This window comes from Oncorhynchus clarkii, chromosome 32 (assembly GCF_045791955.1).
Source record: "Oncorhynchus clarkii lewisi isolate Uvic-CL-2024 chromosome 32, UVic_Ocla_1.0, whole genome shotgun sequence".
NCBI lineage: Eukaryota > Metazoa > Chordata > Actinopteri > Salmoniformes > Salmonidae > Oncorhynchus > Oncorhynchus clarkii.
The window spans coordinates 7,155,536-7,180,800 of NC_092178.1; the positions used below are offsets into that span (position 1 = coordinate 7,155,536).

At 44.6% G+C, this 25,265-nt stretch overlaps 1 protein-coding gene across 1 annotated transcript; it reads right to left on the reverse strand.

Moving 5' to 3' along the window:
* Window positions 1–4,590: 4,590 nt before the first annotated feature.
* LOC139392160 (low density lipoprotein receptor adapter protein 1-A-like) lies at window positions 4,591–24,965 on the reverse strand. The gene is made up of 9 exons (XM_071139930.1): window positions 24,838–24,965; window positions 12,407–12,549; window positions 11,893–12,005; window positions 11,357–11,471; window positions 9,988–10,060; window positions 8,601–8,693; window positions 8,004–8,140; window positions 7,867–7,901; window positions 4,591–5,231 (listed from the first exon to the last, which is right to left on the reverse strand). The coding sequence occupies exons 1-9, from the start codon at window positions 24,920–24,922 to the stop codon at window positions 5,081–5,083; spliced, it is 945 nt and encodes a 314-aa protein (XP_070996031.1). The 5' UTR covers window positions 24,923–24,965; the 3' UTR covers window positions 4,591–5,080.
* Window positions 24,966–25,265: the final 300 nt, after the last annotated feature.

The following is a 25,265-nucleotide window of genomic DNA, read 5'->3' on the forward strand; positions in this document are numbered from 1 at the left end:
GTACACCACCCGATGTCACAGGAAGGCCAAAAAGATCATCAAGGACAACAACCACCCGAGCCACTGCCTGTTCACCCCGCTATCATCCAGAAGGCGAGGTCAGTACAGGTGCATTAAAGCTGGGACCGAGAGACTGAAAAACAGCTTCTATCTCAAGGCCATCAGACTGTTAAACAGCCACCACTAACATTGAGTGGCTGCTGCCAACACACTGACTCAACTCCCGCCACTAACAATTGGATGTAAATGTATCACTAGTCACTTTAAACAATGCCACTTTATAATGTTTACATACATAGGAGATGAGTAATGTAGGGTATATACACACTGTACTCTATACCATCTACTGCATCTTGCCTATGCTGTTCGGCCATCGCTCACCCATAGATTTATATGTACATATTCATTCCTTTACACGTGTGTGAGTGTGTAATATATATATCTCACACACACACACACACACACACACACACACACACAGTAGTTGTGAAATTGTTAGATATTACTGCATGGTCGGAACTAGAAGCACAAGCATTTCGCCACACTCGGATTAACATCTGCTAACCATGTGTATGTGACAAATAAAATTTGTTTTGAAGCATTGAGTTACAAAATTCCAGAAACTATCCCAAAATGTCCATGTTTTTCCAGAAATACAGATTGAAGGATTCCTGGAATAAGCCGGAAATCCAGAATACTCCAACCACAATTTCTGGAACATTTTGGATAAGTAGCTGGAATTGTACAACACAGGCAGCAACGCCCTCTCCGTCAGTGGGTGTCAAGCAACAAGAAAAATCCTTTCCTAAAAAGTAGACCAAACATCCTTTTAAATTTCATATGCATGATTAAAAAGTTTTATTCAAAAAGTTCTACAGGTATACAGTACAGTACTACATGGTGCATTGGTCAATAGGGTCAAGATAGGTTACAGAACAGGTTGAAACTGGCCATGGAAGGAAGGATTTCAATATAGTACATCACTTTCCTGGGTCACATTAAGTAGGCACAAACAGGACAAAGAGTTTTGAATAAATTGGAGAAAACAAATTCAGGAAGTACCTTTTTTTTTTTCTTCTCCAAAGTGCTTTCTGCTGTTTCATGGCAACTGAACTAAACTCTAGTATGCAAAGACTACATCCCCTAAGCAAAGTAGGGAGTACCAACCTTGATCGTCTTGCTTGGTCTGTATAGAGGCTTTGTAGTATCAAGTGTGTTTATGTAGAAGACTAATCCAAAACGTAATGTGACAGATTTCTATTGAGATTTAGAGCTAAACTGACTGAAATTACACATCTCATCCTTAGTTATAACAAATATAAATTATAACCAAAACAAAATTAACAAAGGTAAATAACGATTATGGTCCCAAAGAGTACTGCATACTGCTATGGTCCCAAAGAGTACTGCATACTGCTGTGGTCCCAAAGAGTACTGCATACTGCTGTGGTCCCAAAGAGTAGTGCATACTGCTGTGGTCCCAAAGAGTAGTGCATACTGCTGTGGTCCCAAAGAGTAGTGCATACTGCTGTGGTCCCAAAGAGTAGTGCATACTGCTGTGGTCCCAAAGAGTAGTGCATACTGCTGCGGTCCCAAAGAGTAGTGCATACTGCTGCGGTCCCAAAGAGTACTGCATACTGCTGCGGTCCCAAAGAGTACTGCATACTGCTGCGGTCCCAAAGAGTACTGCATACTGCTGTGGTCTTAAAGAGTACTGCATACTGCTGTGGTCCCAAAGAGTAGTGCATACTGCTGTGGTCCCAAAGAGTAGTGCATACTGCTGCATACTGCTGCGGTCCCAAAGAGTACTGCATACTGCTGCATACTACTGTGGTCCCAAAGAGTACTGCATACTGCTGTGGTCTCAAAGAGTACTGCATACTGCTGTGGTCCCAAAGAGTAGTGCATACTGCTGCGGTCCCAAAGAGTACTGCATACTGCTGCGGTCCCAAAGAGTACTGCATACTGCTGCGGTCTCAAAGAGTACTGCATACTGCTGCGGTCTCAAAGAGTACTGCATACTGCTGTGGTCCCAAAGAGTACTGCATACTGCTGTGGTCCCAAAGAGTACTGCATACTGCTGTGGTCCCAAAGAGTAGTGCATACTGCTGTGGTCCCAAAGAGTACTGCATACTGCTGTGGTCCCAAAGAGTACTGCATACTGCTGTGGTCCCAAAGAGTACTGCATACTGCTGTGGTCCCAAAGAGTACTGCATACTGCTGTGGTCCCAAAGAGTACTGCATACTGCTGCATACTACTGTGGTCCCAAAGAGTACTGCATACTGCTGTGGTCTCAAAGAGTACTGCATACTGCTGTGGTCCCAAAGAGTAGTGCATACTGCTGTGGTCCCAAAGAGTAGTGCATACTGCTGCATACTGCTGCGGTCCCAAAGAGTACTGCATACTGCTGCGGTCCCAAAGAGTACTGCATACTGCTGCGGTCCCAAAGAGTACTGCATACTGCTGCGGTCCCAAAGAGTACTGCATACTGCTGTGGTCCCAAAGAGTACTGCATACTGCTGTGGTCTCAAAGAGTACTGCATACTGCTGTGGTCTCAAAGAGTACTGCATACTGCTGTGGTCCCAAAGAGTACTGCATACTGCTGCGGTCTCAAAGAGTACTGCATACTGCTGTGGTCCCAAAGAGTACTGCATACTGCTGTGGTCCCAAAGAGTACTGCATACTGCTGTGGTCCCAAAGAGTACTGCATACTGCTGTGGTCCCAAAGAGTAGTGCATACTGCTGTGGTCCCAAAGAGTACTGCATACTGCTGTGGTCCCAAAGAGTAGTGCATACTGCTGCGGTCCCAAAGAGTACTGCATACTGCTGTGGTCCCAAAGAGTACTGCATACTGCTGTGGTCTCAAAGAGTAGTGCATACTGCTGTGGTCCCAAAGAGTAGTGCATACTGCTGTGGTCCCAAAGAGTACTGCATACTGCTGTGGTCCCAAAGAGTACTGCATACTGCTGTGGTCCCAAAGAGTACTGCATACTGCTGTGGTCCCAAAGAGTACTGCATACTGCTGCATACTACTGTGGTCCCAAAGAGTACTGCATACTGCTGTGGTCCCAAAGAGTACTGCATACTGCTGCATACTACTGTGGTCCCAAAGAGTACTGCATACTGCTGTGGTCTCAAAGAGTAGTGCATACTGCTGTGGTCCCAAAGAGTAGTGCATACTGCTGTGGTCCCAAAGAGTAGTGCATACTGCTGTGGTCCCAAAGAGTAGTGCATACTGCTGCATACTGCTGCGGTCCCAAAGAGTACTGCATACTGCTGCATACTGCTGCGGTCCCAAAGAGTACTGCATACTGCTGCGGTCCCAAAGAGTACTGCATACTGCTGTGGTCCCAAAGAGTACTGCATACTGCTGTGGTCCCAAAAAGTACTGATGTGGTCCCAAAGAGTACTGCATACTGCTGCGGTCCCAAAGAGTACTGCTGTGGACCCAAAGAGTACTGCATACTGCTGCGGTCCCAAAGAGTACTGCTGCGGTCCCAAAGAGTACTGCATACTGCTGCGGTCCCAAAGAGTACTGCATACTGCTGCGGTCCCAAAGAGTACTGCATACTGCTGCGGTCCCAAAGAGTACTGCATACTGCTGCGGTCCCAAAGAGTACTGCATACTGCTGCGGTCCCAAAGAGTACTGCATACTGCTGCGGTCCCAAAGAGTACTGCATACTGCTGCGGTCCCAAAGAGTACTGCATACTGCTGCGGTCCCAAAGAGTACTGCATACTACTGTGGTCCCAAAGAGTACTGCATACTGCTGCATACTACTGTGGTCCCAAAGAGTACTGCATACTGCTGTGGTCCCAAAGAGTACTGCATACTGCTGCGGTCCCAAAGAGTACTGCATACTGCTGTGGTCCCAAAGAGTACTGCATACTGCTGTGGTCCCAAAGAGTACTGCTGCGGTCCCAAAGAGTACTGCATACTGCTGCGGTCCCAAAGAGTACTGCTGTGGTCCCAAAGAGTACTGCATACTACTGTGGTCCCAAAGAGTACTGCATACTGCTGTGGTCCCAAAGAGTACTGCTGTGGTCCCAAAGAGTACTGCATACTACTGTGGTCCCAAAGAGTACTGCTGTGGTCCCAAAGAGTACTGCATACTGCTGTGGTCCCAAAGAGTACTGCATACTGCTGTGGTCCCAAAGAGTACTGCAGTGGTCCCAAAGAGTACTGCATACTGCTGTGGTCCCAAAGAGTACTGCTGCGGTCCCAAAGAGTACTGCTGTGGTCCCAAAGAGTACTGCATACTGCTGCGGTCCCAAAGAGTACTGCATACTGCTGCGGTCCCAAAGAGTACTGCTGTGGTCCCAAAGAGTACTGCATACTGCTGTGGTCCCAAAGAGTACTGCTGTGGACCCAAAGAGTACTGCATACTGCTGCGGTCCCAAAGAGCACTGCTGTGGTCCCAAAGAGTACTACTACAGTCCAAAAGGACCAGCACCTACTATGGTTCAAATAGTACTATGTACTGCTATGGTCCAAGTAGTAATACTATCTACTACTGCAGTACATTGAAATGAAAGAACAAGAAGCAACGTCATAGGGTTGTAACGGTAAATAGGATGGGGGGGGGGGGGGCAGGTCCCAGTTCTAGTCCCTAGCCTCTACCCATAGGTTCTTCCTGGCAGCCCCGTGTAGATCTATAAAAACTTGGGGGGAAAAAAAACAAAACAATGACAGAAGCTCTCAACCTATGCAGTGCTTTCAGATCTATAAGGGGGAGGAGTCAACCTATGCAGTCCTTTCAGATCTATGAGGGGGAGGAGTCAACCTATCCAGTCCTTTCAGATCTATAAGGGAGGAGGGAGTCAACCTATGCAGTCCTTTCAGATCTATAAGGGGGAGGAGTCAACTAGGGAATAAGGACAGAGGCAAGGGATCGGTTTGTAACGGGGCCAAAGCCAACTCTATGGGCCCCATCTCAAATTGAGCCCTAGACCTATGCAGACCTGAGAGGAGGAAACAAATATGGTATGCTGTAGTTCCAGCGTAGGGCCTAGGGGTTGATTTGGGATTGGGCCAAAGAGCCGAAAGGCTGTGCCTCTCGGTCGCCCTCCGGTAGCCAATCAGAAGACAAAGAAGAAGTCATCTCCATTGGTGGTGTTCGATGTGTTCTGGTTGCATGTGTTCCCATTGGCCCGGTCAGGTTCTGTAAGCCAATCCTGGGGAGTCACCCCAACATCCAGGACCTGGGGGTTAGTACGAGACACTGCCAGTCTGGAGGCGGGGGGGGGGGGGGGGGGGGGGGGGGGGGGGGGTTGGGAGAGACGGAAAGGAGAAAATGTGATGGAATGGGTGAGAGGATTGAAGAGAGGTAGGTATGCATTGTAATCATGTAATGCACTGCAGGGATTGTTAGCGGAGTCGGGTGTTCAAACCCCCCTAACCCCGACCTGCTCCACTGCAGAGGACCAGCAGATGTTGAATGATCACAATCAGACGTTAACTGATGCAGTATGTACAACAGTGGGTCCTACACATAAATATACCTGAAGAAAACTTGATTGAACTCTCAATTAAAATGGTACAGATGATATTAGTCGGTCTGGTAGGAGTTGACACAAACAGGAAGTTACTAAACATCAACAGAGTCACAACACATGAGACATGTATGCTGCCTTACCAAGCAAAATGACAGTAACTGCTCACAGCGTGGACATGAAAAATACATTTAATTTTACCTTCGTTTTCACAGTAACTTTAGTACAGTTACTGCTAACATGACCCCCATTTTCTCCAAAACACAATAGAGACAGGATACGTGTCACATGATTAAACATGTATTTAGAGTAGCAAAATGACATGAACTAATTTTGGACCAAATGAGCAGTTCCTGCCTTTTTGCTCTGTTTTATACGCGAAGGGTGTTATTGTAGCACAAGGAGTGTTTATGGTTGGGTCAGTGGACCGTATAATGATGGTGTTTTAGGTTAGGTTGGGGGCGGGGTTAGAGTCCACTCTACACCAAACACACAGCAGTGTTACCTGGAGACAGTGAACAGAAAGGAGTCGGGGCTACACACTGCTGTCATTTCCTTATTCTGTCACACTTCATTTTCTGTCAGGGTTGGGCTGATTTTTAGGCTGCATTAAGACTCAACCCCCCCCCCCCCCCCCACATTAAGATAATTCTGAATAAAGAAACTAAAATGATAAGACCTGCTTCCCCTATACTTAGTCCCACAGCCTAAAGCCTAGTCCCACAGCCTAAAGCCTAGTCCCACAGTCTAGTCCCACAGCCTAGTCCCACAGCCTAAAGCCTAGTCCCACAGCCTAGTCCCACAGCCTAAAGCCTAGTCCCACAGCCTAAAGCCTAGTCCCACAGCCTAAAGCCTAGTCCCACAGTCTAGTCCCACAGCCTAGTCCCACAGCCTAAAGCCTAGTCCCACAGCCTAGTCCCACAGCCTAGTCCCACAGCCTAAAGCCTAGTCCCACAGCCTAAAGCCTAGTCCCACAGCCTAAAGCCTAGTCCCACAGCCTAGTCCCACAGCCTAGTCCCACAGCCTAGTCCCACAGCCTAGTCCCACAGCCTAGTCCCACAGCCTAGTCCCACAGCCTAAAGCCTAGTCCCACAGCCTAGTCCCACAGCCTAGTCCCACAGCCTAGTCCCACAGCCTAGTCCCACAGCCTAAAGCCTAGTCCCACAGCCTAAAGCCTAGTCCCACAGCCTAGTCCCACAGCCTAAAGCCTAGTCCCACAGCCTAGTCCCACAGCCTAAAGCCTAGTCCCACAGCCTAGTCCCACAGCCTAAAGCCTAATCCCACAGCCTAGTCCCACAGCCTAAAGCCTAATCCCACAGCCTAGTCCCACAGCCTAATCCCACAGCCTAAAGCCTAGTCCCACAGCCTAAAGCCTAGTCCCACAGCCTAGTCCCACAGCCTAGTCCCACAGCCTAGTCCCACAGCCTAGTCCCACAGCCTAGTCCCACAGCCTAGTCCCACAGCCTAGTCCCACAGCCTAAAGCCTAGTCCCACAGCCTAGTCCCACAGCCTAGTCCCACAGCCTAGTCCCACAGCCTAGTCCCACAGCCTAGTCCCACAGCCTAAAGCCTAGTCCCACAGCCTAAAGCCTAGTCCCACAGCCTAGTCCCACAGCCTAAAGCCTAGTCCCACAGCCTAGTCCCACAGCCTAAAGCCTAGTCCCACAGCCTAGTCCCACAGCCTAAAGCCTAATCCCACAGCCTAGTCCCACAGCCTAAAGCCTAATCCCACAGCCTAGTCCCACAGCCTAAAGCCTAGTCCCACAGCCTAAAGCCTAATCCCACAGCCTAATCCCACAGCCTAAAGCCTATGTTCATTATAGATTGCATCTGTTTGGCTTCTTTATTGAACAAAAACGTAACTGATTAATTGAACGTAATATTTGCGTACAGGATTTGTTTGTCCTAAAAATCTATTGTTTCAACATTTTCTATGCATTTATACAATGACATGTTTGATATACATACGGTACATTTGTACAGACTACACCTAATATTGAAGAGAAGAGGTATTTGGATTTAATTAAAATGTCCTTTAATTCAAATTCTAAACGCAATTCTATATCCTGTTTACTGCTTCAATTAAAATTCAATAATTGAGATGTATGAGGCAGTCTGAATTCAAGTCTGAATTGAGGCCAACCCTGTTCTCGGTTTCATCTCTACCTCTGACCATTTCTCTAGTCTAACCTTGTAAGTCTGATGATCTATTATAGTCGGAGCTGTGGAGTCACATTCTCCAAAATCTGCAATCACTCTCAGGCAAGTCTGATCTGAGCAAATCAATGAGCCGATTGATTTCTGTGGTCAATCAGCAGCAAGAAGTGACTCGCTTTATTGACAACAGATACATTTTTAGGATGAGTGTCTTACCTAGAAAAAGCCTCATCCAAGTCTTCCTCAATTTCCTGCAAGAGAGAGAGAGAGGGAGAGAGAGAGCGATTGTGAGTTTCTGTATCCAAAATATTTTTCTCCCATTTAAAGAGAGAAACGGTTGATTTGAAACGTACCCAGACAGTGTTATTGTTATCAATGTCCTCAGGAGCGGTGTGGTCGTCCACCTGGAACTCCTCGTTGCCATTGGTTTCCAGAACCACGGCAACATGAGTCCGTTCCTCCAGGTCCAGTAGGTTACCCGTGGCAACATCTATGGAGACAAAAATCAGCCAATCAAAATCAGTAAAGTTGAGTGTTTACAGTTGGACTCCAACTGCCTACAGAAAAAAATTAAAAAATCCTAAGGATCCAACCAAGGCCTCAGTAGGAGGAACTACAAGACAGACATTTCATTGCTAAATAACATAAAGTAAATGTTATTCTGATTTACACTGTAGTCATTTAGCAGATGCTCTTATCCAGAGAGACAATTAGTGCTTTCCATCGTAACATAAATCTGTTGAACATTATATAAAAATAAAAAACTCTGAATGTCTGCATTGGATAAAGATGGAGAGCGTGTGTGTTTGAGGGCTGCGTTTACACAACCAGTACAATTCTGATATTTTTCCAGAGCTGATCGGATTGGTGAAAAAAAACAAAATCAGAATTGGGCTTCATGTGAAAATGCAGCCTCAGTCTCGCTCTGTGTGTGATGTGTATCACCTTACCTTCTTTCAGACTAGCCAGGCTGTTGGATCCTTCTAATTGGGAGCTGCCGGATGCTTCTCCAGCCGAGCCGGACTTCACCCTCTTCCCTTTCTCTACAAGACACAAAATACTACCATCAACACACACACGGCTACTGAACAGCTTCTACCCCTCCAAGCCAAAAGACAGCAGAAACAATTCAGCAAAGCGGCTACCAAACAGCGGCTACCGAACAGCGGCTACCGAACAGCGGCTACCGAACAGCGGCTACCGAACAGCAGCTACCGAACAGCGGCTACCCAGGCTTTTTGCTTTGACAGCCTTTGTATTTTGTTGTTGCACCGCCTCACCTCACTGGACTCAACCCACACCTCTAATACACATGCTGCAGCTGCTACTCTGTTAATTATCTATCCTGAATCCCTAGTCACTTATACCCCCCCCCCCACATATTACTTCAACAACCTAGTACCCCTGCACCAGTACTCCTTGTACATAGCCTTGTTGCTGTCATGTTGTGATACCATTTTTCTTCCTCCTCCTTTTAGCAAATGTCTTCCTTTTTAACTCTGCATTGTTGTTTAAGGGCTGTTAACTAAACTTGTTGTGGGTAAAGTCTACACCGGTTTTATTCGCAGCATGTGACAAATAACATTCGATTTCATATAGAAAATGCTAAATTGTGACCTCGTGTGTAAATAAATGTAAGTGTCCCCATCTCCCGGTTTGCGTGTAATAGGGTGTGTGTATAGCAACAATCTAATGCTATTGGCTGCATACACATATTTAAAACAGATGCCAGTGTAGCGAAATGCTTGTGTTTCTAGCTCCGACAGTGCAGTAACATTTAACAAGTAATGTCTAACAATACACAACAATATAAAAAAGATTCAAGGCGAGCAATGTCGGAGTATATATATATAAATAAAAATATATAAATGGCCAGTATATGATAGAATATATAGCATATGTAACATTACAGTAATAGTTGGACTTAACTAGTATACAGTATATACACATATGAAGTGGGTAAAACAGGATGTAAACATTATTAAAGTGACCAGCGTTCCATGACCATAGCAGCTTCTAAGTAACCGGATGCTAGCCGGCTAGTGACGACGACTAAAGTTCAGGGCAGGGGGCCGGCTAGTGACGATGACTAAAGTTCAGGGCAGGGGGCCAGGTAGTGACGATGACTAAAGTTCAGGGCAGGGGAACCGGGCAGGAGGCCGGCTAGTGACGACGACTAAAGTTCAGGGCAGGGGAACCGGTCAGGAGGCCGGCTAGTGGGGATTATTTAACAGTCGGATGGTCTTGAGATGGAAGCCGTTTTTCCAGCCTCAGCTTTGATACACCTGTACAGACCGTCCCCTTCTGGAGGGTAGCAGGGTTTGAACAGCAACCTACCTTCTTTGGCAACCTGCCAGAACTCAAAGGCCACTTTAAAGGCCTGTGCTACAGTCAGAGTCACTGCCTGGGCCTAGGAGAGAAAGAGACCATTCACAAAGTTGTTATAATGCTATAAGCCCCAATGAAAAACAACATTAACAATCAAAAGGACACTGAAATTAAGAGTACAGATTATTTAAAAATGGGACAACATACAAACGTTATTGAACAAGCCAATTTGAAAAATATACTTTTATTAAGTAAAATGTATGTATGTATTTCAAAATCCCAGCAACACATGCAGTCGAAAAAGGAGGACGCGAGGAGTGCAACCTTCTAATGTTTCCCCCGGGGGAATGAGAGAAGGCCAGTCAGATGTAGGGGTTATTATAGGAAGCAAACATGTTTTAAGGCAGGCTTTTGTTCCAGCTTTAATATACCCGAATCAGGTGCTCAAAGTGCTGCTGAGCAGCTGATTAGTAGAGTCAGCTGGGTTAGAACAGGACTGGAACAAAACCCTGCACAACCAGTAGTTATAGTAGGAAGTTCGATCCTGTTTTAAGGAGTGGATTAATTTCCGTGTCTATCCCCTTCCCTAACCCCTAGGTCAGCATTTCCTCAACCCTGGTCCTCCAGTACCCCCAACACTGTCACCCTGGTCCTCCAGTACCCCCAACACTGTCACCCTGGTCCTCCAGTAACCCCAACAGTACAACCCTGGTCCTCCAGTATCCCCAACAGTACAACCCTGGTCCTCCAGTATCCCCAACAGTACAACCCTGGTCCTCCAGTATCCCCAACAGTACAACCCTGGTCCTCCAGTATCCCCAACAGTACAACCCTGGTCCTCCAGTATCCCCAACAGTACAACCCTGGTCCTCCAGTATCCCCAACAGTATAACCCTGGTCCTCCAGTATCCCCAACAGTATAACCCTGGTTCTCCAGTACCCCCAACACTGCCACCCTGGTCCTCCAGTACTCTTACGATCTCTTAAAACTAGAGACATCTGTGGCATTGTGTTGTGTGACAAAACTGCACATTTTAGAGAGGCCATTTATTGTCCCCCAGCACAAGGTGCACCTGTGTAATGATCAAGCTGTTTAATCAGCTTCTTGATATGCCACACCTGTCCGGTGGATGGATTATCTTGGCAAAGGAGAAATGCTCACTAACATGTATATAAAACCAATATGAGCACAACATTGAGGATAAATAAGCTTTTTTGTGCAGTATGGAACATTTCTGGGATCTTTCCTTTCAGCTCAAGTGTAGAGAAGTAAAAATAATAGTTTACAGGAGGTCCAAGCAGAGGCATAAGAATATTTCTTAAACTCATCCAGTCCTTTCAGATTATAAAGATTGTTGTGGTGTCAGTTCACACTCACCACTTTCCTCTTGGAGCAGAGGTAGGCGTGGCACTCCAGTGTTCCGTTGAGGGTGTTCTGGGAAATGTAGGCAAACACCTTGTCGTGCAGCTTGTCCGCCGTGCAGTAGGATATCCTGCAGGACACAAGGGCAAAGGTTAAAATGTCAGAGGGCAAAATAAATTCAGCGGTTTACAGTTATGGTTCAAAATGGCAAGTGTCCTCAGAGAGAGGGAGGAGAGAGAGGAGAGGGGGGATAGAGAGAGATCACCCAGCTCTGTGGAGGTCTGGTCTCCTGTAGGGAGATTTTGGGGCGGCAGGGTAGCCTAGTGGTTAGAGCGGTGGACTAGTAACCGGAAGGTTGCAAGTTCAAACCCCCGAGCTGACAAGATACAAATCTGTCGTTCTGCCCCTGAACAGGTAGTTAACCCACTGTTCCTAGGCCGTCATTGAAAATAAGAATTTGTTCTTAACTGACTTGCCTAGTTAAATAAAGGTAAAATAAATAAATAAATAAAAATGTTCAAAGACATTTGCCCTCTCCCCACCACACACACCTGTATATGGAGATGTTGTCTAGCAGCTGGTTGGTCAGACTATCGTAGAGCATTATACCCTGAGGAGAAACCTTCAGAGAAACCTTCGGAGGCTTCTTACCTCCCGCTTTGGCCTGGAGGGGATAGAGTTGAAGACAGAGAATATAGATTCATTACAAATAATTTATCCTTGGCCTGGATCAATATGAGATAATAATTAGACAAAGATCTTAAAATAATAAATCACAATAATAGCAAGATAGATATATCTATTATCAGTAAGCATGGACGCTAAGAAAAAAGATTATCAACAATATAATGAAACCAATGCAGCTAATGGATCGTTTGTTTTTAAAGGAGCAGGCGACGTTATTTAGTTATCGTGAAGCACTTAAGGAAAAAAAAAAAAAGTGCTGTTCTTGAGAGAAAAAGCAATCAAGATCAACTCCAAAAATATATTCTAAAATCAAGAGTTTAGTAACTTCCTGTGCTTTGAAATTCCAATCCCTCCTACTTGTATGGCATCACAGCTCACCGTGGCAACGATCCTCTTGACAGCAGCTGCTGATAGGTCCTCTCCTTTGGCCTGGTCCACCAGGGTCATGCCTAGGTGGCGGAGGTTAAAGGTCATGCCCTCCACAACAGTCTCCCTCGTGTCGGTCCAGTTCTCAGGAAGTTCTAGAGAGACAGGTTATACGATTGTAAGGAATAGGAGGGTTAACCACAGCAAGGTTATAAGATTGTAAGGAATAGGAGGGTTAACCACAGCAAGGTTATAAGATTGTAAGGAATATGAGGGTTAACCACAGCAAGGTTATAAGATTGTAAGGAATAGGAGGGTTAACCACAGCCAGGTTATAAGATTGTAAGGAATAGGAGGGTTAACCACAGCAAGGTTATAAGATTGTAAGGAATAGGAGGGTTAACCACAGCAAGGTTATAAGATTGTAAGGAATAGGAGGGTTAACCACAGCAAGGTTATAAGATTGTAAGGAATAGGAGGGTTAACCACAGCAAGGTTATAAGATTGTAAGGAATAGGAGGGTTAACCACAGCAAGGTTATAAGATTGTAAGGAATAGGAGGGTTAACCACAGCAAGGTTATACGATTGTAAGGAATAGGAGGGTTAACCACAGCAAGGTTATAAGATTGTAAGGAATAGGAGGGTTAACCACAGCAAGGTTATAAGATTGTAAGGAATAGGAGGGTTAACCACAGCAAGGTTATAAGATTGTAAGGAATAGGATGGTTAACCACAGCCAGGTTATAAGATTGTAAGGAATAGGAGGGTTAACCACAGCCAGGTTATAAGATTGTAAGGAATAGGATGGTTAACCACAGCAAGGTTATAAGATTGTAAGGAATAGGATGGTTAACCACAGCAAGGTTATAAGATTGTAAGGAATAGGATGGTTAACCACAGCCAGGTTATAAGATTGTAAGGAATAGGATGGTTAACCACAGCCAGGTTATAAGATTGTAAGGAATAGGAGGGTTAACCACAGCCAGGTTATAAGATTGTAAGGAATAGGATGGTTAACCACAGCCAGGTTATAAGATTGTAAGGAATAGGAGGGTTAACCACAGCCAGGTTATAAGATTGTAAGGAATAGGAGGGTTAACCACAGCAAGGTTATAAGATTGTAAGGAATAGGAGGGTTAACCACAGCAAGGTTATAAGATTGTAAGGAATAGGATGGTTAACCACAGCAAGGTTATAAGATTGTAAGGAATAGGATGGTTAACCACAGCCAGGTTATAAGATTGTAAGGAATAGGAGGGTTAACCACAGCAAGGTTATAAGATTGTAAGGAATAGGAGGGTTAACCACAGCCAGGTTATAAGATTGTAAGGAATAGGATGGTTAACCACAGCAAGGTTATAAGATTGTAAGGAATAGGATGGTTAACCACAGCCAGGTTATAAGATTGTAAGGAATAGGAGGGTTAACCACAGCAAGGTTATAAGATTGTAAGGAATAGGATGGTTAACCACAGCCAGGTTATAAGATTGTAAGGAATAGGAGGGTTAACCACAGCCAGGTTATAAGATTGTAAGGAATAGGATGGTTAACCACAGCCAGGTTATAAGATTGTAAGGAATAGGAGGGTTAACCACAGCAAGGTTATAAGATTGTAAGGAATAGGAGGGTTAACCACAGCAAGGTTATAAGATTGTAAGGAATAGGAGGGTTAACCACAGCAAGGTTATAAGATTGTAAGGAATAGGAGGGTTAACCACAGCAAGGTTATAAGATTGTAAGGAATAGGATGGTTAACCACAGCCAGGTTATAAGATTGTAAGGAATAGGAGGGTTAACCACAGCAAGGTTATAAGATTGTAAGGAATAGGAGGGTTAACCACAGCAAGGTTATAAGATTGTAAGGAATAGGAGGGTTAACCACAGCAAGGTTATAAGATTGTAAGGAATAGGAGGGTTAACCACAGCAAGGTTATAAGATTGTAAGGAATAGGAGGGTTAACCACAGCAAGGTTATAAGATTGTAAGGAATAGGAGGGTTAACCACAGCAAGGTTATAAGATTGTAAGGAATAGGAGGGTTAACCACAGCAAGGTTATAAGATTGTAAGGAATAGGAGGGTTAACCACAGCAAGGTTATAAGATTGTAAGGAATAGGAGGGTTAACCACAGCAAGGTTATAAGATTGTAAGGAATAGGAGGGTTAACCACAGCAAGGTTATAAGATTGTAAGGAATAGGAGGGTTAACCACAGCAAGGTTATAAGATTGTAAGGAATAGGAGGGTTAACCACAGCAAGGTTATAAGATTGTAAGGAATAGGAGGGTTAACCACAGCAAGGTTATAAGATTGTAAGGAATAGGAGGGTTAACCACAGCAAGGTTATAAGATTGTAAGGAATAGGAGGGTTAACCACAGCAAGGTTATAAGATTGTAAGGAATAGGAGGGTTAACCACAGCAAGGTTATAAGATTGTAAGGAATAGGAGGGTTAACCACAGCAAGGTTATAAGATTGTAAGGAATAGGAGGGTTAACCACAGCAAGGTTATAAGATTGTAAGGAATAGGAGGGTTAACCACAGCAAGGTTATAAGATTGTAAGGAATAGGAGGGTTAACCACAGCAAGGTTATAAGATTGTAAGGAATAGGAGGGTTAACCACAGCAAGGTTATAAGATTGTAAGGAATAGGAGGGTTAACCACAGCAAGGTTATAAGATTGTAAGGAATAGGAGGGTTAACCACAGCAAGGTTATAAGATTGTAAGGAATAGGAGGGTTAACCACAGCAAGGTTATAAGATTGTAAGGAATAGGAGGGTTAACCACAGCAAGGTTATAAGATTGTAAGGAATAGGAGGGTTAACCACAGCAAGGTTATAAGATTGTAAGGAATAGGAGGGTTAACCACAGCCAGGTTATAAGATTGTAAGGAATAGGAGGGTTAACCACAGCCAGGTTATAAGATTGTAAGGAATAGGAGGGTTAACCACAGCAAGGTTATAAGATTGTAAGGAATAGGAGGGTTAACCACAGCCAGGTTATAAGATTGTAAGGAATAGGAGGGTTAACCACAGCCAGGTTATAAGATTGTAAGGAATAGGAGGGTTAACCACAGCCAGGTTATAAGATTGTAAGGAATAGGAGGGTTAACCACAGCCAGGTTATAAGATTGTAAGGAATAGGAGGGTTAACCACAGCAAGGTTATAAGATTGTAAGGAATAGGAGGGTTAACCACAGCAAGGTTATAAGATTGTAAGGAATAGGAGGGTTAACCACAGCCAGGTTATAAGATTGTAAGGAATAGGAGGGTTAACCACAGCAAGGTTATAAGATTGTAAGGAATAGGAGGGTTAACCACAGCAAGGTTATAAGATTGTAAGGAATAGGAGGGTTAACCACAGCAAGGTTATAAGATTGTAAGGAATAGGAGGGTTAACCACAGCAAGGTTATAAGATTGTAAGGAATAGGAGGGTTAACCACAGCCAGGTTATAAGATTGTAAGGAATAGGAGGGTTAACCACAGCCAGGTTATAAGATTGTAAGGAATAGGAGGGTTAACCACAGCAAGGTTATAAGATTGTAAGGAATAGGAGGGTTAACCACAGCAAGGTTATAAGATTGTAAGGAATAGGAGGGTTAACCACAGCAAGGTTATAAGATTGTAAGGAATAGGAGGGTTAACCACAGCAAGGTTATAAGATTGTAAGGAATAGGAGGGTTAACCACAGCAAGGTTATAAGATTGTAAGGAATAGGAGGGTTAACCACAGCAAGGTTATAAGATTGTAAGGAATAGGAGGGTTAACCACAGCAAGGTTATAAGATTGTAAGGAATAGGAGGGTTAACCACAGCAAGGTTATAAGATTGTAAGGAATAGGAGGGTTAACCACAGCCAGGTTATAAGATTGTAAGGAATAGGAGGGTTAACCACAGCAAGGTTATAAGATTGTAAGGAATAGGAGGGTTAACCACAGCCAGGTTATAAGATTGTAAGGAATAGGAGGGTTAACCACAGCAAGGTTATAAGATTGTAAGGAATAGGAGGGTTAACCACAGCAAGGTTATAAGATTGTAAGGAATAGGAGGGTTAACCACAGCAAGGTTATAAGATTGTAAGGAATAGGAGGGTTAACCACAGCAAGGTTATAAGATTGTAAGGAATAGGAGGGTTAACCACAGCAAGGTTATAAGATTGTAAGGAATAGGAGGGTTAACCACAGCAAGGTTATAAGATTGTAAGGAATAGGAGGGTTAACCACAGCAAGGTTATAAGATTGTAAGGAATAGGAGGGTTAACCACAGCCAGGTTATAAGATTGTAAGGAATAGGAGGGTTAACCACAGCAAGGTTATAAGATTGTAAGGAATAGGAGGGTTAACCACAGCCAGGTTATAAGATTGTAAGGAATAGGAGGGTTAACCACAGCAAGGTTTTATAGTAAATCAAAAACTGAAACTAAATAAAATACATACAATTTTGTAAACTGAAGAAAAAAAAAATCCTAACAAATGATGGTTATTATCTTCTAAACTTTGGCCAAAAATCAAAATGGAGTTTAATGCTGAAAGTAGATGCGGAGGTTTCAAATAGCTAGTGATAATGATGCACAAGCTAGGCCACTAACTAACAGGGAAGAAATCCGAGGTGCGAGCACGGAGCGCGACTGGGCCAAGCTAGAGCAGCTTGTGAAGTTGCTGGAGCCGTTCGCAATCCACACCGACTTCAAACTGACAGCCGGTCACTGTCTGATGTGGTACCGTGTCGTCTCAACCGAGTCACACTTGCAGTCAACTACTGTTGCAAAACAGTTGGCACTGGTCCTCCTGAAGTCACTGCGTGAGCGCTTTGCATGCATACTGAATCCTCTGGCAGCAAACTTCAATCCTCACTCTACAGCAGCTTGCTCAACATAGATGGAGCTGATGAGGGAAGTAGAGTCTATTGTACTTCAGCAAATCAGAGAGTACAGCCATGGAGCAGCAGGACCCCAAGCAAGATGTCAGCACGTTGAATCCAGCAAGCATCTCGCCCACAGTTCTTCAGAAATATAGCTTCCTCGTATCTAAGACTGTCTGAGGGTCTCCTCTGGCAGGGCATTGTGTCCTGTGTGAGCTGTGGAAATACCTGGAAGAGGTAAAGCTGGGCATGTTTACAGAGTCACCGCTCCAGTTCTGTCAGGCAAGGATGGCTGTTTATCCAAAGCTGTGGTTTCTGCCCCTGCATCCCAAGCGTTCGTGGAGAGAATATTCTGTCTGTGGACAACCGTCATCAGGCTTTAGAAACCAAACGACCACCTCTCTGGAACGCAGAGTCTTGTTTGGTTTAACAGAAACACGAACATAAGTTAACATGGGCAGTGACCTTGAGGACTTTTGCCATTTTTTAAAATGTATTTAGTCAACTGGGCAGGACTTCATTGGTTGATCCCTCCTGATGACCCGGTTAGTATGACCTAATGACCCGGTTGGTATGACCTAATGACCCGGTTGGTATGACCTAATGACCCAGGTGGTATGACCTAATGACCCAGGTGGTATGACCTAATGACCCAGGTGGTATGACCTAATGACCCAGGTGGTATGACCTAATGACCCAGGTGGTATGACCTAATGACCCGGTTGGTATGACCTAATGACCCGGTTGGTATGACTTAATGACCCGGTTGGTATGACCTAATGACCCAGGTGGTATGACCTAATGACCCAGGTGGTATGACCTAATGACCCGGTTGGTATGACTTAATGACCCGGTTGGTATGACCTAATGACCCAGGTGGTATGACCTAATGACCCGGTTGGTATGACTTAATGACCCGGTTGGTATGACCTAATGACCCAGGTGGTATGACCTAATGACCCAGGTGGTATGACCTAATGACCCAGGTGGTATGACCTAATGACCCGGTTGGTATGACCTAATGACCCGGTTGGTATGACCTAATGACCCGGTTGGTATGACCTAATGACCCGGTTGGTATGACCTAATGACCCGGGGTTGGTATGACCTAATGACCCGGGGTTGGTATGACCTAATGACCCGGGGTTGGAGTCATGACAGCAGGGTCATCAGGAAGGAATCAGTCAATTAATTTATCTTGTAGAACAAAATTGACTATTTCAAGATAGAGGTCCTCAACGGTGCTTCCCACACTCTCACAGAAACCCTCATTACACAGAGATGTTGTCTATCCAAGTCTATGGACCCATCTCCTTATGCATTACTGCCCCCCAGTGGCAAGAAGTGACATTCCAAAAAACTAAGCCTACAACACACAAATGTCTCAGACTCCCACAGCTATTTCTTTCCCCAAACACAAAATATATATATATATATATAAATAAAAAAAAATGTTTGGCAAAATAACCAGTAAATCAAGTCAGAAAACAGACTAACTAAACTGAATTTCAAATAAAAATCTAAAAACGAATATTAAAAATATATTTTTTTTAAATCACAAAACTATAATAAAGTTTGAACCATAGAGATATATACTCTATGGGATCAAGATCAGTAGAAGGTCATGACCTCCAGGTTGTTCTCACATGTTTCCAAGCAGCGAGGTGGGTCAAAGTCCAGATGCTACATTCAACTATGTTTGAGAACTGGGTCTATATTATGAGCTAGATGTAGTTTGCTACATCGGTCTCTGAAATAGTGTTGAGTCAGCCGTGTGGAGCTAAAATATATTTTCCTTTAACAGGACTTTGAATGTGAACATTAAAAATCTGTCTTTAAAAAAATAATAATAATAATAATAATTTAAAAAAAACACTATATGGATCACGGTGAAAGAAAATGTTTAGGCAAAAGTACATGTTTTTACTCAGAACTAACCTATAGCTGACCTGCAAAAGTACATGTTTTTACTCAGAACTAACCTACAGCTGACCTGCAAAAGAGGGCAAAATATTGAGGGGGAGAAAAGGGAAAGAATATTGAGACAAAAAAAATGGAATAGTCTTGTACACTAACTTTGACAAGTAATGATAAGAGAAATATGTTCCTGTTCCAAAGTCTTCATCAATGTTTTCATTATTTTTATCCTGGGGTAAGTTATCTAGGACGAGCTACCCTCTATGAAACCTCTGTCTGACAACTTCTAGCTGCACTCATCATGGAGAAGAAACATTAGTGGGCGTGGTATTTGGATAGAGCTGTGTGGATGGGAAGCCAGGCAAATTAAACCTTAACACGCAGTAGGTAACTTCATCCTACTTCCATGTTGAATTGAAGGAGAAAGACAGAATGCCAAACGGGGGGGGGGGGGGGGGGGGGGGGGAGTCAGTAATATAAACTATTGAAGTCCATTTTCTCATTCCTTATCGGTTCTGTAGCCTTCTAGAACTCTGGAGACCTAGTGCACACTGCCATACACAGATGCACACACACACACCTGGTCTCACACACACAGACCTTCTCTCTCACCCAGACATGAGTGAGTGAGAGTGTGTGTGTGTGTGTGTGTGTGGTAACAAGCAGCTCAGCTTTGTGAAGAGGCTCCAGTAAGACCAGGCAGAAGGCATGCCTGAGGACCAAATAACAAGATGGATGGGTTAGGGTTCAGGGGTCAGTGAGGGGAATCAGCTGAATGTAGGGGTGTGGGGTGACAGACGCACGCCTAAATATCGCCATTAATGACTTTCCCTTATCAATCTCTCAACAAACAAAAAAAATCAAAGACTTTGGCAGAGATGGTTATGAAGGAAGGAGGTCAACCGAAGTGATTTCTGATGGACTTGTTCTTGAGTGCTTCTTTGTAGTTTGCATCATTGCCAAGTCTTCAAGTATGAGGGATAAGATGAATGGAAGGAGGGAGAGAGAGAGAAATTAGGGGAACAGTGGAGGGAGAAATGAAGGCGGCTAGGATATGTGTTTCTGCCATATAGATCCAGTGCGTCACTTTAGGTCAACAGACTTTATGTAGACCGTAATCTAGGGACATTGGACTACTAGGAGCTGACTTCTGACAGGGCTAACATCCAATGAAAACACTGCTTCTTAGAAGAGCAGAGAGGGTTCACGTTCATGTCAGGTTTCTGGATGTAGGTTGAACCTATAGACTACAGTGACACACACGATAACGCAGGGAGGTCGACCACTCAGTCCCAATGTAGATCAAAGGTCACAAAAACATTGCCACAGGAAACACACACACACCAGAGCCCTCTATCAACACAACAGCCAATTAGAATCCAGGGTTTTCAAGGTGGATGTAAATGACTGAACAAAAAATAATAGTGAATTCTCAGAACCCTGTCAACGACAGGAAAACGATGAGGAAAAACATTAAATTCACAGAAGTCAACACGTACTATAGGAGTGTGTGTGGGGGGGGGGGGGGGGGGGGGGGATAGAACTAAATGGATTTCACAGAAATAGGTATGACTGAATAAACATGACTAATTAGTGACTAATGAGTATTCTAAATCCTAAATGGTATGTTAGGTGGCTTTTACCTCAACCCATTTCTAAAACCCTTTAACGCAAAATCCATCTGTTTGACATGGGACAAGAGGAAAGGGGAGGGTGAGGGGTGCTGGGACAAGAGGAAAGGGGAGGGTGAGGGGTGCTGGGACAAGAGGAAAGGAGAGGGTGAGGGGTGCTGGGACAAGAGGAAAGGGGAGGGTGAGGGGTGCTGGGACAAGAGGAAAGGGGAGGGTGAGTGGTGCTGGGACAAGAGGAAAGGGGAGGGTGAGTGGTGCTGGGACAAGAAGAAAGGAGAGGGTGAGGGGTGCTGGGACAAGAGGAAAGGAGAGGGTGAGGGGTGCTGGGACAAGAGGAAAGGAGAGGGTGAGGGGTGCTGGGACAAGAGGAAAGGGGAGGGTGAGGGGTGCTGGGACAAGAGGAAAGGGGAGGGTGAGGGGTGCTGGGACAAGAGGAAAGGGGAGGGTGAGGGGTGCTGGGACAAGAGGAAAGGGGAGGGTGAGGGGTGCTGGGACAAGAGGAAAGGGGAGGGTGAGGGGTGCTGGGACAAGAGGAAAGGGGAGGGTGAGGGGTGCTGGGACAAGAGGAAAGGGAGGGTGAGGGGTGCTGGGACAAGAGGAAAGGGAGGGTGAGGGGTGCTGGGACAAGAGGAAAGGGAGGGTGAGGGGTGCTGGGACAAGAGGAAAGGGAGGGTGAGGGGTGCTGGGACAAGAGGAAAGGGAGGGTGAGGGGTGCTGGGACAAGAGGAAAGGGGAGGGTGAGGGGTGCTGGGACAAGAGGAAAGGGAGGGTGAGGGGTGCTGGGACAAGAGGAAAGGGGAGGGTGAGGGGTGCTGGACACATAGTTTCCTGGGAGGAGATGGTAAATGGATTATGCATCTGTGCCGGAGGGCAACTTCTATCCAAAAGGAAGATATTGTCCCCAGTCTACATGCCTGACCATGGCCAGTCCTGCAGGCTGAACGATATGGGTCAGTAGTAATGACTGACGACTCCCCCTTTCTACCTGGAAAACAGATTCAGAAAACCCTAAACAGTCAGAAAGCCTACTGTAGATTAGAGGCCAGAAAGCAGGTCACTCACTGCCAGAAGCTTAAAAAAAAAAAAAAAAAAAAAAAAAAAAAATCAACATTACCTACCTCTACATCACAGTTAAATCAACATTACATTTTGTGTTAACTTGAACATGATTTCATGAGTTATTTAACGAGGCAAGTCAGTTTAGAACAACATGTTTTTTTTTTAACAATGACGGCCTACCTCAGTCAAACCCTCCCTTAACCCAGATGACGCCAGGCCAAATTGTGCGCCTCCCTATGAGACTTCCGATCAGTCGGTTGTGATACACCCCTGGATCGAACCAGGGTCTGTAGTGACGCCTCGAGCACTGAGATGCGGTGCCTTTAGACTGCTGCGCCACTCGGGAGGCCCCTTAAATAAAGAGGCTTTAATAAAAACACAATATCCGTAAGTGTGCGGAATGTTGACAACAGAGGAAGCACCAGCAGTTCCCAAACCTGAACCCAGCCACGCTGCGGACCAGAGGAGAAGAGGTAAGAGCGATAACTGGGCCCAAAAATCAGTCATCTCCAGCAGGTGATGTTTTTGGATAAAAAAAAATAAAATGTAGAAGCTCACCAAGCGAGGGGTTTTTGTAAAATGTGTGTTGAATGTGGTTAAACAAAACATGTACCATATTTGCTACGTCTTATTTGATAGAATCTAAGTTTGGTTGTCGAGTGTACGGATATAAAATTGAGAAAAAAAACAAACAAACACTTTATATCAGAGTTGCGCCCGTTGTTCACACGCGCATCTGCCCTCTCATTGGCTAGAACAGTCCCACCTGATCTTACCCCCCCCCCGACTGCCTTCCATTTATATATCAGTTGTCAGAGCGGCCATTTGAGTATCTGGTTAATAACATGGATAATGTTACTGGCTGGTCCCTGTAGCTGATATCTTGTCTATAGTGATCAGTAGGTCTAGTTTCCCCGGCCGCCACCGAATCACCCACCTGGCCCAGGATCAAGTGAGATTTAGCACACAATCTGCATCCTACCCTATTCTCTACACAGTGCACTACTTTTGACCCGAGCCTTATGGGACCCTGGTCAATAGTAGTGCACTATGTCACGAATAGGGTGGCCAACTGACCTTTCATATGCCCCCACAGGAAAATATTGTTTGAGTAAAAGTCAAAAAATATATATATATATGGTTTTAAAATGTACTTAAGTATCACACACTACAACTGACATTAATTTACAAACAAAGCAGGTGTTTAGTGAGTCCTCCAGATCAGAGGCAGTAGGGATGACCAGGGATGTTCTCTGTTTAGTGAGTCCTCCAGATCAGAGGCAGTAGGGAGGACCAGGGATGTTCTCTGTTTAGTGAGTCCTCCAGATCAGAGGCAGTAGGGAGGACCAGGGATGTTCTCTGTTTAGTGAGTCCTCCAGATCAGAGGCAGTAGGGAGGACCAGGGATGTTCTCTGTTTAGTGAGTCCTCCAGATCAGAGGCATTAGGGAGGACCAGGGATGTTCTCTGTTCAGTGAGTCCTCCAGATCAGAGGCAGTAGGGATGACCAGGGATGTTCTCTGTTTAGTGAGTCCTCCAGATCAGAGGCAGTAGAGATGACCAGGGATGTTCTCTGTTCAGTGAGTCCTCCAGATCAGAGGCAGTAGGGAGGACCAGGGATGTTCTCTGTTCAGTGAGTCCTCCAGATCAGAGGCAGTAGGGATGACCAGGGATGTTCTCTGTTTAGTGAGTCCTCCAGATCAGAGGCAGTAGAGATGACCAGGGATGTTCTCTGTTTAGTGAGTCCTCCAGATCAGAGGCAGTAGAGATGACCAGGGATGTTCTCTGTTCAGTGAGTCCTCCAGATCAGAGGCAGTAGGGAGGACCAGGGATGTTCTCTGTTTAGTGAGTCCTCCAGATCAGAGGCAGTAGGGATGACCAGGAATGTTCTCTGTTTAGTGAGTCCTCCAGATCAGAGGCAGTAGGGATGACCAGGGATGTTCTGTTTAGTGAGTCCTCCAGATCAGAGGCAGTAGGGAGGACCAGGGATGTTCTCTGTTTAGTGAGTCCTCCAGATCAGAGGCAGTAGGGATGTTCTCTGTTCAGTGAGTCCTCCAGATCAGAGGCAGTAGGAATGTTCTCTTGATAAGTGAATTAGACCATTTTTCTGTCCTGTTAAAAACACTCAACATGTAACGAGTACTTTTTGGTGTCAGAGAAAATGTATGGAGTAAAAAGTACATTAATTTTATTTATGAATGTAGTGAAGTAAAAGTTGTCAAAATATAGTAAAGTATAGTGAAAATACACACAAAAAAACACTTTAGTACTTCACCGTATTTTACACCACTGCTATTTATGTACAGGCAGAATTACCCTTATTAGGCTACTGTAATATTACACTGAACAGTGTCAGTAAAAGAGTGTCCCAATATAGGGACAAAGTAGACAGCGAACAGGAAATAGAGTACAGCTATCCAAACATGCAATTAAGTCATTGCATGAGAGATGAATATGGTTATCAAGGGTGTGGTGCATTTCAGGCTCTGATCTCAAATTGGGAAGATTTGGGGATAGTGGATTACTAGATAGGAATGTCCTCAGCCTACACTGCCAGTTCTATCAAAATCCCCCCCCCCAAAAAACGGTATTATATTGCAACCGGGTTAATGTCATAGGAAACACGTAGTTGCTACATGTTTGTTTTTTACTTGATTGGTAGCGTAATGGTGCCACCAATCATGACAACAGTAGGCCAGCCTAGTGAGGGAACTAATGACACACATGCAATGGATATATGATTGATGAAATTATGTAAAAGTGTTGCACTGGATGTAACAAGAGTTAGTAAATAGCCAACAAACGGTCAGAAATTCGGCATAACATGAAAATTGGACCCACAAACATAAAAACAGAAATTGGTAAGTGTTAATAATTCGCTGTGTTTACACCACTAAAACAATGTTTTTGTTGTCGAATGCTTTGTTCGGTATAAATAAGATAACCAGAGGAAGTTTTCACTTAATTAAAACAAATCTTACTTTTATGTTTGCCGGAATTCCAAGACCGTTTCGCGATGCTTGGACTTCGGATGATCGCTCTTCCAGCCGACCGTAAGGCATCCATCACCGACTTTAGGACAAGACAACTTGACAAAAGTGTTTGTAGACCGCAGAGCTCCAAAGACTGTAGTTGTCTTTGGAATGAGTTGAAGTAGGACCCGGTGGACGGGGCTATATCCGCTAATCAACCGAACGGGGATCCCCACGGTCACATACGTCAGGAGGGAATCCCAAGAGGTCAAAATAGTGTCAAACTGCCTTTGCTTTATTACCGATGATCTGCAACTGTGATATCAACAAGTGATAACGAAGATGCTAGACTACTTGTTATTTTATTATTATTATTATTTATTATTATATATTTTTTTAAAGCTCAACAGTCATGAGTTATCAACAAAAATAGCGTA